The 20,330-nt window shown below is 37.2% G+C and overlaps 1 protein-coding gene across 4 annotated transcripts in view; it reads left to right on the forward strand.

Annotated features, from left to right (window-relative positions):
* Window positions 1–8,918, forward strand: part of LOC149780217 (uncharacterized) — a 112,645-nt gene extending 103,727 nt beyond the window's left edge. For 2 of the 4 annotated variants that reach the window (XM_089936974.1, XM_089936975.1), the window contains one exon: window positions 2,700–8,918. In XM_089936974.1, coding sequence (XP_089793100.1) covers window positions 2,700–3,155 — 456 coding nt within the window. In that variant the 3' untranslated portion in view covers window positions 3,156–8,918. The remainder of the gene's footprint in view (window positions 1–2,699) is intronic. The other 2 variants (XM_089936976.1, XM_089936977.1) reach the window with 1 other exon arrangement.
* Window positions 8,919–20,330: the final 11,412 nt, after the last annotated feature.

The raw sequence follows: 20,330 nt of genomic DNA on the forward strand, positions 1-20,330 counted from the left end.
TGCAGTGTGTAATAGCAATGCCAAGGATTATAGTACACAAGTATAGGCAGTAAAGTATGTAATAACAATGCCAAGGATTATAGTCCACAAGTATATACAGTACAGTATGTAATAACAATGCCAAGGATTATAGTACACAATTATATACAGTACAGTATGTAATAACAATGCCAAGGATTATAGTACACAAGTATATACAGTACAGTATGTAATAGCAATGCCAAGGATTATAGTACACAAGTATATACAGTACAGTATGTAATAACAATGCCAAGGATTATAGTACACAAGTATATGCAGTAAAGTATGTAATAACAATGCCAAGGATTATAGTACACAAGTATATACAGTACAGTATGTAATAACAATGCCAAGGATTATAGTACACAAGTATATACAGTACAGTATGTAATAGCAATGCCAAGGATTATATAACATCGTACAAGGTGTCAGTACCTATAACATGGTACCTTATTATGGCTACCTTGAACAGACCTATAGCATAAGATTGATTTGTATACCTAGACATATTATCATAATCTATTGTACCATTTAAATACAATATAATCCATATTACCATTTATATACAATAAAATCCAAAGCACCATTCAAATACAATAAAATCCAAAGCACCATTTAAATACAGTATAATCCAAAGTACCATTTAAATACAATATAGTCCATGCTACCATTTAAATACAATATAATCCATACTACCATTTAAATACAATATAATCCATACTACCATTTAAATACAATATAATCCATACTACCATTCAAATACAATAAGATCCAAAGCACCATTTAAGTACAATAAGATCCATAGTACCATTTAAATATAGTATAATCCAAAGTATGATTTAAATACAATATAATCGATAGCACCATTTAAATACAATGTAATACAAAGTACCATTTCAATGCAATACAATCCATTGTACCATTTAAATATAATATAATCCAAAGTACCATTGAAATACAATATATAATCCATACTTCCATTTAAATACAATGTAGTCCATACTACCATTTAAATACAATATAATCCATAGAACCATTCAAATACAATATAATCCATACTACCATTTAAATACAATATAGTCCTTACTACCATTTAAATACAGTATAATCCATAGAACCATTCAGATACAATATAATCCATACTACCATTTAAATACAATATAATCCATACTACCATTTAAATACAATAAAATCCATAGCACCATTTAAATACAGTATAATCCAAAGTATGATTTAAATACAATATAATACAAAGTACCATTTAAATGCAATATAATCCAAAGTACCATTTAAATACAATACAGTATAATCCAAAGTACCATTTAAATATGGGGCCCCAAGTGGCCAAGTGGTCTAAAGCGCTCAACATTACGGATTGCTGCCATCTCACCTCTGTCTGCATGGGTTCAGGTCTCGGGTTCTGCCAATGTGGGTATGTGAGAAAGCTTGCCAGTAGCTTCTTGTGGGTTGGTGGGTCTTCCTTATACTGGCTGTCATGTATGGCATATCTTGTGCTGAAAAATAGCATTAAACCCTACAACAGCAATAACCATGTTAATACAATATAATCCATTGTACCATTTGAATAGAACACAGTATAATCAAAAGTACCATTTAAATGCAATATAATCCATTGTACCATTTAAATACAGTATAATCCATTGTACTATTTAAATACAATACAGTATAATCAAAAGTACCATTTAAATACAGTATAATCCATTGTACTATTTAAATACAATATGGTATAATCAAAAGTACCATTTAAATACAGTATAATCCATTGTACTATTTAAATACAATATAATCCATTGTACTACTTAAATACAATACAGTATAATTAAAAGTACCATTTAAATGCAGTATAATCCATTGTACTATTTAAATACAGTATAATCCATTGTACTATTTAAATACAATACAGTATAATCAAAAGTACCATTTAAATACAGTATAATCCATTGTACTATTTAAATACAATACAGTATAATTAAAAGTACCATTTAAATGCAATCTAATCCATTGTACCATTTAAATGCAATATAATCCATTGTACCATTTAAATGCAATATAATCCATTGTACCATTTAAATGCAATATAATCCATTGTACCATTTAAATACAGTATAATCCATTGTACCATTTAAATACAATACAGTAAAATCTAAAGTATCAGCAAAATACAGAGTTTAAATATTCTGTGTGTGCAGACTTGCTAATTGATAAACATTTTTTGTTGATAAGATTTGATAGATTCCAAAGAACTATTTTGTTAATCCCTTTTGCTTTTTTGTAATTAAACTGTAAGATTCAAGATAAAAGTTGATGATTCATTACTAGATCATAAAGTGCATGGAAAAAAAATTCTTAGTTTTTATAAAGTCAAACTATATTTACTAAAAATACTGGCATTGAATAATTTTCATTGTTTTCAGTCTCTTATCTGTTCAAATTAACTTATGCTCAAAATAAATTCCTATCCTCATTGAACATGAGACTAAGAGATCAGTCCAAATCCATTACCATCATGTTGTGACTTGCTGAATACCATCAAAATGAAAAGGTTTCACCATAACTCCATATACCTAGGAATAAAAAAATTAAAACCAAGTCATTCTTTTGACAGGTGAACATTGTATTTAATAGCAAAAGTATTTACCTTTTTGGTGTATTTTCAGAAAAGTTGGGATGGTCTTTCAACTGAGGAGAAAATAGAAGTTTTGCGTTCCATTAACAAGAAACCCAAACTGCCAAAACCAAAGCAGCCAAAACTAAAATACATGCAAGATGCTTTCCTGTCTGACCCAAAAAGTGCAGAGAAAGAGGAGTTGTATCAACAGCGACGTATCAAGCACCTGATTGAACAAGCTCGGCTCAAAGGGCACAAGCAAATGAACTGGATTCATGAAGCCCATGAAGCCATGAAGGCCAAATATGGCCCAGTTTTGAGTGCCCGTATCCTCAGTCCTGAGGACTGCTGTGTTTGGAGCAGTGACTCAGATAATGAGAGTGGTGCTGAGGATTATGAAACAGGTCTGAGTAGGTATGGAATTAGTGTACCACCAAAGGGATATGTCTGGACAATGTTTAACCAGGGTCCCAGACGTTCCAATACAACTTTGTATCAGCCATAACAATAAGTCTTTATTACAAATTGTGTTCCGTGTAATATCAGCTATTTGTAATAGCAATGTGTACATAAAATATGGTCAGATAATTGTTGTTATGCAATCCTCCATATTTATTTTTTGTCTGTTGAGAAGAGTTGTATGACATGAAAACTGGGACATCTAGCAAAGTCTTGAAAATCTTGTTAGTTCTATTCCTTGTGAATGGAAAGTCATATTTTGAAAATACTGTTATCTCTCGTCCTCTACAAATGCATGGCTATGTCAGCTTTGGGCTTTCATCAATGGACTTCATGAAATTCATAGTTGGTCCTAAATGAAAATGGCGCCAGTTGAACATCCAATATGAATATATTGTGATGACTGTCTTAAAAATCTTGTTTTCACTGCTCTCCATTATGACATGGGTTTTTTGCCAAAAGACTTCTAATGATATCAACTTTGGCTTAAATGAAAATAGTTCCAAGCAGACATCCAGCAGCAAAAGATTTGAAAATCTTGGTATTGCTGTAGAATATCAGAGATGGTTTTAACACTTGACAGTTAAAAGAAAGAAACTGTCTTATCTTGAATTCCTGGAAGTTCTTTTTCACCCACAGCCCCTTCAATGGACTCTCGTTTCCTACCAGAAATTGAAAAATAGGCTCCTATATGCTTAACATGAAAAAAATTATTATTGAAATTGGTAATAAAAGTTCAGCTTGATATCTCACTCAGTTTGTTTATCATCAAAAAGGGCAGTTAGTGCATGGAAATTTGAATTACTAGTTCTAATAAAACATAGTTTTTTCTGTGTTCTCATTCTTGTAATTATTTTTTTCTTCCATCCGGATGTAGTGTTCTGAGACACTGCAACCAATGTGCCGACTGTGTTTATTAGTATGAATTGATGAGTAGGACTCAGTCATTGTCATGTTATCGATGTAAAGTATGATGACATTTAAAATTACTATCTAGAGCCAAATTAATTTGTGTAAAAATATTGATGCGTTTTGCAGTTTATGAATTGGGTTCTATCTGTGGAACTTTGTTTTATTTGTGTTTGCTTACATTGGATACAAATGCTTTGATACTTAGAGGGAGGCAACTCTAACTTCTGCATGAATTTGTAAGTACTGCATGCCAACTTGATTTATTCTGAAAGTCTGACATCAGTTAATTTTATTTGACTTGTTAAGACCTAATATCCTTTATCATTGAAATCCATTATATATTTCACACAATATGCTCTGAAAAAATACAAATCTATTGTACCAGAGAAGAACTGCACACAGGAATTTTTCATTCCACTTTTGACTGATATTCAGTGTTGGTTATTACCTATTATTCTGCATGAATAGTTTTTCTTTTTTAACTGCTTGTTTCATTGAAATAGTTTCTTTGCAAATGAATAAAAATTTGAATTTATTTCTGTATTATGCATTTGGGTGCAGTCAGAAGTAATCCCAAAAATGCATTTCCTGTCCACATTTCATTTGAAAATGAAAATACTCACCAAGGGTCAGTGAGTTGACATGTTTACTATGTACAATAAATCACCAGTAATCTGAACTCTTAACAGTATGTGCAAATTAGTGATTTTCTCTGGAAAATCAAATGTCTGAACTCATAAGGATAGCTGCAAATCATTGATTCCCTCTGAAAAAGCATTTGACTGAATAATCAATATTAATCAATTGCAGATTATAGGGGCCAAAGTTTCCTTATGCTGTCTAGTGTTTTCTATCTGCTGTGCCAAATACCTGTGTCTTCATGTAGGATATGTTGGTATACAATTAACATTGTAGAGGATTAATTTTGGCACTTGTTTGGTTGAAAAATGTGAGGTATATACAGATTATGCATTTATTTTGTTGGTGTTTCTATTTTGACCTTGTTTGTATTTTCTGCTATAGTCAAAATATAATAATCATGCCATAAATCCATTAGTTTATTTTTTGTTTTCTTTAGGTACTTTTCTCTTGTATCCCCATTTAAATATGTACCATGACCCAAGGATAATGAATTCCATGATCTTCAGCACTGATTAAGGGGAGGTCATTGAATCTAAACAGCTAAATATTACTTCTGTAATTATTGATCTTTAGCCTTCAATCAAGATTTATTTTTTGATATTTCATTTATTTAGGCACTGAATATTTGATTTTCTATGGTGAAGATAAGCAGGGTTTTCTCCCTCAAACTCCATTTTTTAAATTGGTTTTTGTTTCTAATTAAAGACAGTAATGTTTTCACCAGATAGTTTGGGGGTTTTATGCAGACATAGAGAAAAATATTTCTTCCAGGAAGGAAAATGGAGATAAAACTACATGCACCCCCTTCCATGTCCAGCCCATCCAATATGACCCCACCCCAGTTGCAGCATGAAATAGAAGAATCTGTCCAGTTTATAGAGGAACAGAGACCACTTATGTTAAACGAAAATGTAATGTTTTCAATTATAATGTTGATATTTTGTATACCAGTATTATCACTTACTTCTGTTCATATGAAACATGTATCAATCCCAGGGTAATTTGCAAATTTGCTCAGTTCATTCCCTTTTACACCTTCATGCCTGCATGTGTAGTAGAAGAGATTTCATCAAAGTACTTTTGAACTTGCTAATAATTAACATTTTCCAATTTTTATGGTGCTTTTTTTTTTTCAAAAGTTTGAGTATTTTACAATTTCATCCTGATTCTAGAGTGTATTTTCAACATTGAATACTTTTTTACTCACCCATTTTGAATTGGGGCATATTATTTTGCGGAGTTATCTGTCAGTCCATTAACATTTGCTTATCTGGTTCATAGCTTTGCAGTGATTGGAGAGATGTTAATGAACCCATGTTCAAGTATATATCATGACTAGACTGGGTGTGGTGTACCATAGCCAGTCTGTTACGGTTAAGACTGCAGTCAAGGAAAATGTAAACCCGTGACTTGTATCCTTGCTCAGGGCTCAACATTTGAGCCACTGAAGATGTTATAATAAAACTGCAGAATTTTGTATAATGACTGTATGGTAATTTGTTGTGTACAAAAGCCATGCCACCTTCCTGATTATTAAGGTTACAACAAAGCAAAATGCAATTCTGCGACTAGTATCCTCATCCATAGTACAACTTTTGAACTCGTTCAGCTGTTTGAATGAAACTTTCTGAAAGTACATATCATGACAAGATTGTTGCATACTATAACAGTGCCTCAAGATAATAATAAAGATGTTTATAATAATAATAATAATAATAATAATAATAATAATAATATCTTTATTTTAAGAGGGCAACTCAGTTGAAAACAACTAATCTCCCTTTAGGCCCTCTATCAGAAATTGAGCTCATGGTACAGAAAAATGGAATTCTGTGACTTGTAAATTTTCTGTGGTATAACATTTACGTGGCCTAGCAGTTAGAGTGTCTGCCTCGAATGCTGGAGGTCGTTGATTTGAATCCCAGCTGAGCCATACCAAAGACTTATAAAATGGTACTCACATCTGCCTCGCTTGGCGCTCAGCATTAAAATGTTAGGACTGGTCAGCCTGGTGTCAGGATAATGTGACTCATTTGGACACAGTACATGTCTGTGGCATGATGTCCCAGTGCTGGACTTAATTATAAACTGCCACACTACAGACACCATAGCAATATGATGGAAAAATTGTTAAAGCTACATTAAAAATCCAAATCACCGCATACACTTTAAAATAACTGAAGACACTTTAATGAAATTTGAATAAATGATTTAACCATATATGGATGGTGTCTCTAATATAGAAGCCATGCCCCCTAAATGGCAGAGGTCATGGATATGGAAAATGTAACTTGTACCTGTATCTTTGTCCATATCATAACTTTCTGAACCATTGAAACCAACCATAATATTTTAACAAAACTTTAGTTATATGTCCTGACTACCACTCCGGTGGCCTGATGGTTAGAGTGTCTGCCTCGGATGTGGGAGGTCGTGGGTTCAATCCCCGGCCAAGTCATACCAAAGACTTACAAAAATGGTACTAACAGCTAACTCGCTTGGCATTCAGCAATAAGAGGTTAGTGTTAGGACTGGTCAACCTGGTGTCAGGATAATGTGACTGGGTGGGACATCATGCTACATGTCTGTGACATGATGCCTCAGTGCTAGGCATCACTATAAACTGTCACACTGCAGACATCGTAGCGATATGACTGAAACATTGTTAGAAGCTACGTTATAAATCCATATCACACACACACAGATATGTCCTGACTAGACTGTGACACAGATCAAAGTCATGCTTCCTGCCTCAAGGTGAAGGCTAAGGCAAGGGAGAATATAAATAAGTGACCTTCAACCATTTACAGTTATAATTTCTGAATCAAGGAAGATTTTTCTTTTAAAACTTTAACCTGTTATATATATTGGTTTTTGAGTTATAACCCTGCCCAGAAGGTCAAGGTCACATTGTGGGATAATGCAGGCCATTGGCCTGTTTCCAGACTGTCACATTTTAATCCTACAGATATTTTAATGAAACTTTGCCTGAGTTAGTCAAGTCCCCAGGTCAAAGGCCAAGGTTATTAGTAAGGAAAATTTAAGGAAATAGGTGTATCATATGCCAATATATATGTTGAAACTCTGCACTTGTTTTTTTCAAGAGTAAAATCATATTTAGAATTGTCAAGACAATAGTAAACATCAGAGGTCTTTTAGCTTGGACTTTTCCAATCATATTGTTTCCATAACATAATGCATCTAAATCATTGTGTTTTTTGAGCCAAAGCACTAAATATTTAAGTACTATGCTTTGCAAATTGCAATACTGTTTGATTTCATGCTTTGTATATTTTTGTATATTTTTATTGGTCGCAGATTGTATCATCTTTATGAATTCAATGCTTTTTTTAAAGGCTTTTCCTTCACCAAATGATATTCAAACTTTGATGCATCTGTTTGTCATGAAAACATAATTATTGGTGGGGACAGCTTGGTGGTTTAATGATTTGCATGCAATGACCAATTGTTTGGCATTAATCAGTAATTGCTATAATAATTAATAATCAATTGCTATACATTTGTGTACTCTGACACAAATCTTCATCTTACTAATATTTGCAGTTCAGTGTCAACTAAAATAAAATGTTAATGTACAGTCAGATATGGCTTAGTGACCACCTGCATTTAGGAACCACCTGCCCATTGAGACCGACATGTATTAGTCCATTCCAAAATGTCCTATATTGTTTGCAGGAATATCACATCCATCAGCTCATTGAGACCAGCAAGTTTTTGATCCTTTGAGCATTTTCTATATATTTTGCCTGTATATAGTGACTATGTGCTCAGCATGACCGGTGTAACTATTGTATAATGGCCAATGATTATATGGGGTGAATGTCTGCTTTATCCTTTAATTAAAAATAATCAGCTGTACTTTAAAAAATGTACTCCTGATAACATATACTTTGTTTTTCTCATTCTTTTCACCTACCCATCTTTTTATATATCTGCTTCATAATTTCTTTCAAATCCACTTACAGGAATACGAGTCTTACCTGCATATAATGACCACTGGTCATAGACTTTTGTGTGGTCCCCAGAGTGTTCATTAAATATGCTTACCTATGTAGAACTGTATATAATACGTAGTGAAAATTGTTAATATTGACATTTATGTACTGCCTACATTGAGCTGTAGTTGTGATTTTGCTCTGATGAATGTGATTTGATATTGATGAAATATGCAGTAATATTTTCTTACATGACATATTTGATTGCAGATGAAGGAAAAATAAATTTTAGCTGCTAATTCTGTGTTGTGACTGTTTTATTGCTGAAAGTAAGTTTTTTTGGGTTAAAATGTTAATTTGCAAAACAAAAAATGAAGTCCCCCACCACATTGGTTTGAAGGTATTTGAAAAGTGACTCATTGTTTTTAAGATTCAGTATTATAAATACATGGTCCAAATGGTCATTATTTTGAACATATTTGAAAGAATGTTCATTGGTGTACCATATATACTAGCTTATAAGACAAGTCCAACTGCAAACTGCACCTGGTATATTTGCCTTCACAAAATGTCCCAGCAGATGTGGGTTTCTGCAGTTGGTTATAGTACAAGTCACATGGGTCGTGTACGTGATTTTACTCATTTTAAATTAAATATAAATTGTTCTTTTAAAATTTAACACAAATTTTCTTTAACCAAAGTCTATTCATTCCTGATTATTGAATGCTCTGCACATTAACTGTCACCAAAAAACTTCCAGCCAAAAATTATCTTTTGCTGTGGACTTTTACAATAGTGGCCATGTACTAAACTTGGGTCAAAATAAGAACACATTGAGTGGAATTGTCACGATCGAGGGTAGTACAGATTTGTTTATCAATATGAGTAGCTTTCATTGTGACTTCACAGCATGTGACATTCAGTCTGGATTGTACTGGATCACATCTTTAGGTTTATTTTGTCCAGAAATGTCTACATACTTTAACATTGATTTGCCGTATGCACCTCTTGGGCCATCTAACTAATGACTTTCCAAAGAAATATGGATATATACAAATCCAAATGAAGTGAACACTTGCCACTTAATGGTATGTACAATCAAAGTCTAAAAAATGAAACCAATTATTTAGATAGTCGATGTTGAATACCTACATTACCCATATGACTTGGTACTTTAGGAGTAATCATTAGAACAAACAACACTGACCCAAATCTGCTGACTCATTATGCTACTGCAGACCAGGATCTTTGTTGTCTGCAGTTTGACTCGACTTATAAGTGAGTACATATGGTAATTCATCTCAATATATCTAAATATAGGTTCATTTGTACAGTACTAACATGTAAAAAAATTCCAAACATACTTAAAATGGTGTCCCAAAATCATGGGATAAATGATTTTAAGCTTTACTGGCCATAGACCAGAAGGGCCAATGGAATAGTTTCTTGTCCATCCATCAGCACAAGTTTGTTACTGCTACTTTTCCGAAACTACTTTGAGAATTGACATAAAATTTACAAACATGCATCCTTCCCATGGTCTATCTGGTCTTATTGCCACTTGGACATCCAGTATGGTCACTATAGTGGCCATCTTGAAAATCTACGCATCATGAATGGATGGTAATGTCAAAATGGAGTTTTAACTTAAGGACTTCTTATGATACTTGGTTGGTCCTAATGGTTCCTTTCAGATATTCTGTATGCCTGCCATAATGGCCCTCTTGAAGATCTTTATAACACTGTTTCTCCAGAATTAATGGTCTTAATCGAATGGGGTTTTCATGAAAGACCTCTCATGACATCTGGTTGGTCATAAATGAAAATGGTTGCCACAGTTGCCATCTTGAAAATCTTGTTATCGCTACTGGTCATATCAACATTGTGCTTTCACCAAATGACAACTTCATTAATTGGTCTTAAATGAAAATAGTGCCAAGCTGACAGCCAGTGTTTTCACCACAGCAGGTAATTTGAAAATCTTGTTATTGCTGAAGCATGTCAAAGATGACAGTTAAAAGGAAAAAAAATGGTCTTACCTTGAATTCCTGGATTATATTTTCAACTAGTAGAGCAACCAGCCTTTTAAGGGAGTCTTCTTAAACTTCACAGACCTTTATCATATTTAATTTTTTTAAAATTCAATCTAAACAATTTATATTATCTTGATTATTTTGTTCTGTGATACTAAAACAGATATGTTAAAATTGCATGCTGATATTAAACATTAGTTAGTATTATTACTGATATTAGAGCATCCACCTCAAATGCAGGTGGTGGTGGGTTTGAACCCTGGCTGAATTATACAAAAGACTTAAGAAACTGGTACTAACAGCTGCCTAGATAGGTGCTCAGCATTAAGAGGTTAGTGTTAGGACTGGTGGGCCTGGTGTCAGGATAATGTGACTGGGTGGGACATCATGCTACATGTCTTCGGCATGATGCCTCAGTGTTAGACATCACTATAAACTGCCACACTTCAGACACCATAGCGATATGACTGAATTTTTTTAAAGCTATGTTAAAAATCCAAATCACACACACAGAGTTAGTATTATTAAAGTAAGTTTGCAGTTTCTTCAAGTTTTACTTTTCAGTAAATAAGGGTAATGACACAGAATTTTTGTTTAAATTGTAAAATATCACAGCAAAAAAAGTGAATTTCCATTCAAAACCAAGCTGTTTATAGAAATAGTCATTTTCATTCATAATAAAATTACTTTATAATGTGTCAAAATTAGCAAATGACTTTATAATAAACACTAGAAGTGTTGTCTATTGGACACAAAAGCCCCCACCCATAGGAATTAAATGAAAGAAATATTTGTTCATTCAGAGAAAAGTTTCACCCAATTAATTGTTGTGTGGCAGAGGTATTGTTGTTCTAGGGTTTAATGCCTTTTTTCAGCACAATATAGGCTGTACATGGCGGCCTGTATAACTGGTGGAGGAAGAACCCTGGAAAACCCAGGGAAGAACCATCGATGCACGAGAAGCTACTGGCAGGCTTTCCCACTTACCCATGCTAGCTGAGCCTTGGACTAGAACCCACACAGACAGAGGTGAGATGGCAGTGATCCAGAATGGTGAATGCTTTAGACCACTCGGCCACTCGGGGCCCCAGACAGAGGTATAATAGCAGAAGTATAAAGTGGACACGAACATCCTAAGTTGACATTTGTCAGATGTTAATCTTGGGCATATAGACCTGAGCCTGGTACAGGAAATATTTTCAATCGGAGACACATTTGGGCAAACTTTCATTAAAATCCAAAATGCCACTTAACATTCCTCCATTGACCTTGAAACCTTGTATGTGACCTTGATCTTAGCATGATGCCTCAGTGTGGTTTAGCAACACATTTTCTAATTAAGATGCAACATATGACATGCACACATGTGAAAAATTTCATTGACATCTCTCAAACCATTGAAAAGTTATGTACCTGACATGAAATAGCAATGTAGTGTTGGATGGAAAATCAAACAATCTGCAGGCTACCAAAGAGCATTAACATTAAAGACAATTTGTAATACTCAGAACTGTTACTTGGATTATTGCTTGCTTGGATTATCGGACTTTCAAGGCGGCATATTAAGATTAGGGTGTATCTGATTCTAAGCTATGAGCAGGAGAGCTAAAAAATTTCACTAGTTTGTGAATGTCTTTACTTTGTATTCTTTCCTATTTAAATTTCATTTTGACTGAGTAGAGTGAAGATTAATTCTTGCTACTTCACAAGCCTTTGACAAAATATGTTTGAAGTCAGAGACATAGTCAAAAAGATTAATCTTCATTTGAAAGAAGTTTATCCTTTAAAAGCTTCCATAGTCCATGGACCTTATGTCCAAAAACTAGTTTAAAAGGATTAAAACATAATGATTCTTGAATTGATTCCCAGATGACAAACAAGAGCAAAAGAACATCCTCATCCCAATCTTCTCCTATACCAAAGCAAATATTACAGCATAATGTTCTTCAAAGTTTGATGAAATTTCTCTAAAGCCAGTTGATTTTTAGGATAATAGAAGATTTAAACTGTTGAATGCCTAATTCATATATAACTTGTTTGGAAAATTCCAGTAATAAAATTTGACCCTTACTCAGACTGGTACAGATGTGGAAAGGCCAAAAAGTAGTTTTAAAAATAAAAAAAAAGACAACCCCCCCAAAAAACACTTTATCAAGGCTTTTACTAAGGTTTAAGTTTTAAATATTTCCCAAAGGAATTGCCTCTGGAACTCTTGTGGACACACACATATGGTCAACAAGTATTGGTTGCCAGACTTGGTCTTAGGTAAGGGATCAACATAGTCTTCCATTAGTTTCCTAAATGGTTCATCAAATGCAGGAATAGATTGCAGATGAACTTTAGGTATAGTCTGATTCGGTCTTTCTACCATTTGAAAAGTGTGTTAAAATCCACAGTATTTAGAAACATCATTTTAATTTCCACTGAATACAAATGATTAAAAATCTTGTGGTAAGTCTTACTGACTCTTAAATGACCAGCCAAGAGGGTTTCATGGGCTAGACTAAATATATCCTGTTGATATGACTTCTCAATACAATTAGATACCTCACTGATCACTCATCGCCAGTGGGTACCTCGGGCGGTCTCATAAGGACTCCATTTTTCATAAAATAACAAACTTGTACTTGTGTAGTTTCAGTTTTACTAATAGCTGTCTGAAAAAAAAGAGCAGATCTGAGGATCTTGTTTCTGTTCGACAATGAGTAATTGTCTTTAGTCACCCAGGTTAGAATAGAGATAATCAGTAAGAAAAAGAGGATCACCAATGAGATCAATATGTCTTGATTGATCAATAGTAGAAACAAATATAACCTCATCAGAAGACTGACCAATAAATGTGTCAGCAAAAGAATAATTTCCTGATCAACGTCATTTTCAGAGCTATTATAGCCATAGCTCTGATCACTGCACAAGCTGGATTAAATCAGTGAATTTGATCTGAACATAATATGCTTGTCAGTTGTTAAGTGATATTTAGCTAGGTCATTGCCTTGTTATAAATCAGTACCCTTGATGGGTAAAGAAGTCATTGCTCCAACTCAAGTATCCTGAGACTAAGGCTGATGACAAATTGATACGCTGGAGAGGAACATTAAGAAAGACATACTCTACTGTATGCCTAAGGACACTTTCACTAGAAGACAACGCAGACAAAGGCAAAGTACTTAATAATTAAAAACTATGAGAAACTCCAGTGTCTCTTAATATTTCAATAAGGATAGGCTTGGCAGAATGACTAGTGATTCAGGCTAGCCTTTTGTTTGATCCAAGAAAGGTACCAATAAGTTTCAATACCAAAATGTGATCTTGACAACTTTGAAGTAGGAGCATTTAGAATAGCACTGTCTTTATTCTGTTGCTTTTTTCAATATGTAGTAAGCAAAATTAAATGCCCTTTCTTTTTACAGTACGTACACGTAGGAAGATAAAAGAATTTCTGACCAGTTTTATCAAAAGTTTGAGCACAATATAGGCTGTACATGGCGGCCTGTATAACTGGTGGAGGAAGAACCCTGGAAAACCCAGGGAAGAACCATCGACACACGAGAAGCTACTGGCAGGCTTTCCTACTTACCCACGCTAGCCGAGCCTTGGACTCAAACCCACGCAGACAGAGGTGAGATGGCAGTGATCCAGAATGGTGAGTGCTTTAGACCACTCGGCCACTCGGCACCTCTTGCTGAGAATGGGTAACATGCTGTTCGTGTTGGCGCGTTCTAAAACCTCTGTGTTGGGTACTTTGTCCTGCCGCTGGATGTGCAGAATGCGCCGCAGACATCTCAGGTGGAAGCTGTTGAGTTTCCTCTCGTGTTTTGCATAGGTGGTCCATGTTTCGCTGCTGTAGAGAAGTGAGCTGAGCACGCAGGCTTGGTAGACACGCAGTTTGGTCTTCTCGGTGAGGTTGGGGTTGCTCCAGACTCTCTGGTTAAGTCTGGTCATCACAGTTGCTGCCTTGGCAATCCTGCCGTTCACCTCAGAATCAATGGAGGGTGAGCTGGAGATGTTGGACCCGAGGTATGTGAAGTTCTCAACAACTTCCAAGTTGTACCCATCGATGGTGACAGATTGAGTGGAGTCTGCGTCCTGCACCATGACGTTCGTTTTCTTCAAACTGATGGTCAGTCCAAATTCTTTACAAGATTGGGAGAGGCGGCATGTCAGCTGCTGAAGTCCATCTTCTGTGTGTGATGTCAAGGCTGAATCGTCGGCGAAGAGCAATTCACGGATGAGTACCTCTGTGACTTTAGTCTTAGCACGGAGACGGGCGATGTTGAACAGCTTGCCGCCAGCCCTGGTATGGATGTACACTCCCTCGCTGCAGTCCTTGAATGCGTACTGGAGAAGCATGGAGAAAAAGATGGCTAAGAGCGTCGATGCAAGGACACAGCCTTGTTTGACTCCGCTGATGACTGGGAAGGCTTCCGATGTTGCGCCATTGAAGCACACTGTGCTGTGCATGTTCTCGTGGAACGACATGAGGACAGCAAGCAGAGTGGGGGGCAGCTGATCTTCTGCAAGAATCTGAAGAGTCCACTCCGACTAACCAGGTCAAATGCCTTCGTCAGGTCTGTGAAGGCAATGTAGAGGGGCATCTGCTGCTCGCGACACTTATCCTGCAGCTGACGTAGTGAGAAGATCATGTCTACAGTTGACTTGCCGGTTCGAAATCCACACTGGGACTGTGGGTAGACGTGGGAGGCTAGGATCTGCAAGCGCGCCAAGGCAACACGGGCGAAAGTCTTTCCGACGATACTGAGGAGGGAGAAGCTCCGGTAGTTCTTGCAGTCATTACGGTCTCCTTTGTTTTTGTACAAAGTGACGATGTTGGCGCCACGCATGTTCTGTGGGATGTATCCCTGTTCCCAGCAGAGGCAGAGGAGTATGTATAGGGGCTTGAGCAGTGATGGTTTCTCTTGAGGACTTCAGGGGGAATGCCGTCGCTTTCAGGAGCCTTCCCACAGGCAAGGCAATCGATGGCTTTTCCGAGCTATTCCAGGGTGGGCTGTGTGTCTAGCTCCTCCATGACAGGCAGGTCTGGAATGGCGTCCAGGGCAGTGTCAGTGACATTGTTTGGGGTTGCATATAGCTCGAGATAGTGCTCAACCCATCTCTGCAGTTGTTTCCCCTGGTCTATGATGACTTCGCCCGTCTTGGACTTGGTCTTGTAGCCGGGGGGGGGGGCTATCGCCTTCTTGATGCCCTCGTACATTCCTCTTGTATCTTCGGTGTCGGCAGCTGTCTGTATACTGTTGCAAAGGTTCAGCCAGTAGGCACAGCGGCGGGCAGTCTTCTGGGCGTTGTTCCTTGCAATCCTGAGGGCTTGTAGTGTTCAGGGGCTAAGTGCAGCCTTGTATGCCAGGAGGGCCTTACTCTTTGCCTCAGTCACAGGCTCCATCTCCTCCCAGCATGCCTCATACCAGTCGACATTCTTTAGCTCCCTGTTCCCGTACGCTGTGATGACTGAATTGTACACAGAGTCACGGATATGGGACCACTTGGAGTCAATGGTGTCATCAGGTGTCACTTTGGTGAGGACTTACTGCAGTTTGCTGATAACTGCTGTGTTTTCTCTGGGTTGCTTTCACAGCAGGTGTAGATGCGTTGGTGACCCTTCTTCTTGACGTGGTGCAGCTTCTTGGGTAATATTCGCACCTTGCTGGCCACAAGGGAATGGTCCGTCTCGCAGTCGGTACTATGGTAGCTGCGGGTGAGGAGGACACTGGCCAGTTCTGCACGCCTGGTGATGACGAGCTCTAGCTGGTGCCAGTGGCGTGAACGTGGGTGTCTCCATGACACCTGGTGGATCTCCTTGGATTTGACGAAATTGTTGGTCACACATAGGCTGTGGGAGCAGCACATCTCCAGCAGTCGCTGACCATTCTCGTTGATCTTGCCCCTTCCGTAAAAGCCGAGACAGGTGGACCAGGCCTCATGGTCAGCTCCCAATCTAGCATTGAAGTCTCCTAGTAAGTAAAGGCCTTCATTGTTGGGGATACTGGATATTGTCTGATCCAGAGCCTCATAAAATTTGTCTTTCTCCTCGTGGGTGGAGTAGAGGGTTGGGGTGTACACGCTGAAGATGTTGACCGGGTCTAAGGATGTTGACAGCCGGAGGGCAAGGATTCTCTCAGTACCTGATGACGGAGGTTCAATGAAGGCGATTATCGTGTTCTTTATGGCAAAGCATACACCATGCTGCCTAGGTTCATCCGAGGGCTTCCCCTGCCAAAAGAACATGTAATTGGCTTCCATGATGGTGCCGCTGTCAGCCAGTCGGGTCTCTTGGAGGCAGGCAATGTCGATGTTCAGTCGGGAGAGTTCTCTGTCAATGACGGCAGTCTTCCGTGCATCGTCGATCTGCTGTACGGCAGCGGTCAAACCAGGACACATGGTCCTGATGTTCTAAGTTGCAAAACGAAGAGTTGGAGTCTTCTTATTTCTTCTTTTAGTCTTTCCTGGTGCGGAGTTTTGTGGCCCACTTCTCGATATGGTTTTCTATGCTCCACGCACCCAGTGAAGCAGGCAGGCTATGGCGGGCAGCACCTTACAAACTGGGGGCTGCCCAGCTTGAGGCGGGCGGTAGCTGTCCAGTGAGACCTGATGATCTCTCCCACCGTCAGAAGTAACCCCTGGCGCCAAGCTCTACGCCAATCGAGCTTTGACGTAGACCCGGTAAACTGCTACTTCTCGTGTTGTGCCGACGCCGTACCACGACGCTGTAGTGTCCTCTCCAGTGGAGCGATGAAGCTTGGACAGGGTGGTATGGAGAATCAGCTGTTGTGCATGCAGCAGATCCCCCCCCCCCCACCTCCACGCAGCTGGTGGGCCCAAGGGAACGACGAATGCCGATACAGCTTGGCACCAACGGCATCGCAGGAGTTGCCTGAATGACGTTGAAATCAATGTCAGACCGCCTTAGGGACTCCGTCTCCGGATTTTCTGTCGGGGTTTACTCCCTTAGCCTTTCCCATGAGTGGGTATAGCCACAAGGCAGCAGAGGTTTGGAATCGGAGTTTTCCTTCTCCTAGATGAGCTGCCATCCAAGGTTTACGAGTCCCTTCTAGCCGAAGCAACTGGTTTTAAGGCGCCAGTGGCCCGCCTTCACCCCTTCTCCTGTTAGTGGAAAACGTGGTCTGCCGGACTTCAAGTCTAAGCCACTCGCGAGGGCCAGGAGCTGGACTTTAGTTGACAGAGGCAATCAGAGACGCAAGCCGTATGGGGCATTTCTGGAGGATTGGGCGCTTGTCTCCCACTCCCACCCCGGGCAATGTCAACCTTAGATATCACTGTGGACGCAATTACTGAACTCTTCAATTAATATGGGTTGTCTAAGGTTATCCTAATCTTGATCAACCTTCTTGGCTGAGTACCACCTGTCAGATAGCTGTTCGTTTTCCCTTTACAGATTCGACATGGGTTTATTAAGTTTCTTTGCTGCGATTCCTAAACTTGTTTCGATATGCCTTGGGTTCCAACTCATAACGCTTCAAGATATTCCTTAGCTAAATCATAATCAGACTTTGTTGTACTGACAGTGAAGTGTAGACTTCACGCGCTTTGCCAATTGCTCCACCTTGAAATAATGAAGGCCAATGTTCTCTTGACCATTTGAAGGTTTTGGCAATTTTCTCAAAGTGCGAAAATTATTTTTGTTTTGTTTTGTTTTTGTTGCTCTCAGTTCAGTATGCCAGTACTAATTCTTTCGATTTCAATTGCATCTATCTCTCTCTCCGTCTGTTCAGGCGCTCTCTGCATTTGCCTCTTCTTTCTCCTTTCTCTGAATTTGCAATTCCATCATTTATTTCTGAAACTGGCGTTTTGATAATTCCAATTCCATCTGGTGTTTTTAATTGAAAATCCTGTAATTTCCTATCGAAACCAGATACATAGGTACTAATCACACCAAGCACGTTCTAATAAAATTCCTTCCCATTTATTTTTTTCTTATTTCTTGTTTTCATACAGATAAGTTCCATAATATCAAAATGTCTGGAAAACTCAAGCGGCTAGCATTTTTTTATATAAAAAAATATTCACCACATTCGATGACAGCACCGAACAAAATCAATTTAAATCCATAAACAATTTTTTATATTTTTTAAATGCTTGAAAGAAATTCAGATCCCGGACGAGTCACCAGTTTCTGTTTTGACTCTATGTTCGTAAACTAAAACAGAAAGAAGCGAAACCAACAACTTTTGTAAAATTCAACAAACAATTTATTTACAAAGTGAAAATATACATGGAATTTATAGTATTGTGAATTAAATCTCAAATAATCCCAAACGTTCTATCTTAAGTCCAAAATATGTGTAATGTTCAGAATGAATTTCAATAATCTTTAATGTATTGATGTACCAATAGTTTTGATGCATCACAATTATATAATCCAGAACGTCAATTAATTGGCCTTCACTAATCCCAAAATAGTGTTTCTATCCGAAAGGTCAATGAGCACTTTGTACTTTCAATAAATAATTTAAATAAATACGTCCTATCAAATAACAGCTTTTACACAACTAAGAGTGATTCCACAAGCTGATATTACAATATGAATAAATAATTGCCTTCCCAGTCACCTATATACAGACTGTCACCTGACATATGGCACCAAAAAAAAAAAATGCTGAGGATGTGGGTTATTTTTGCACCAAATTCGTAAGCATGTTCCCTTCCAGAAAATGCCAAGCTGGTAAACAAGGCCAGACGTTGTTCTTAAATTCAAGAAAACATAATTTTTTAAAAACTTCAAGTAGGCAATAGATTTTCGAGGGCAAAAGCAAGGTCTTTAATTCAAATCTAAGTTTTAAAAAATTTCTTTTTAAATGACATTAGTCAAACTCGTACTATAGTACCATTAATTACAGGAAAAAGATCAAGCACAGAATACAAATTAAATATACATAACAATTAGAAACATAGTACCATTAATTACAGAAAAAAAAAGATCAAGCACAGAATACAAATTAAATATACATAACAATTAGAAACACTGATAAAGGTAGACTGGTCGCAGTTATAAGAATAATGCATCTTTTCTTTTAAATGTCAATTCAAATTGCAGTGTTGTTGAAATACGTTGATAGACTTAAGGAGTCTCTGCCTAGCGACTCAAACAGTTTGTGCTCATCCTGATTTTAATGTCCACTCATTCCCCTATTTCCAAAGACCTGAAGAAAAACTCATTGTCAGTTGAAGGGATTTTAAGCTGTCAAATACTACAAATAATTGTATTACAATCGCCTAATGACCACACATTTAGAAACTCTATTTTCACATTTGCTTGCCTTTTCTAGTTGTACAATTGTGTCACTTGTTAGTAAGCCGAATTTTAATACTTCATGCCATGCAATACAGAACACTACCCACACGACCAATTAAAAGTTGTTTTCCTATCTAAAATTATTAAATAAATACACCTAAAATTATCCAGATAATTCTTTATGTTAAGAATTAGAAAGGGTCCTTTTTTTAAAAACTAATTCATGCTGTTGTAAAGTTGCGTGAATTCTTATGACAGGATGTATGCTCTTAGAAATTTCCTAATTACTCTGGTTGTGAACTATCTCCCAATATGGACTCACCATAATCAAACAAATAATCACTAAAACGTGACAAAGGTGAAGACGAAGACATAAATAAGAATATCACATACCCTATGTGTATTGCGCTATT

This window comes from Sinohyriopsis cumingii, chromosome 16, assembly GCF_028554795.1.
Source record: "Sinohyriopsis cumingii isolate HCF-2022 chromosome 16, ASM2855479v2, whole genome shotgun sequence".
Taxonomy (NCBI): Eukaryota; Metazoa; Mollusca; class Bivalvia; order Unionida; family Unionidae; genus Sinohyriopsis; species Sinohyriopsis cumingii.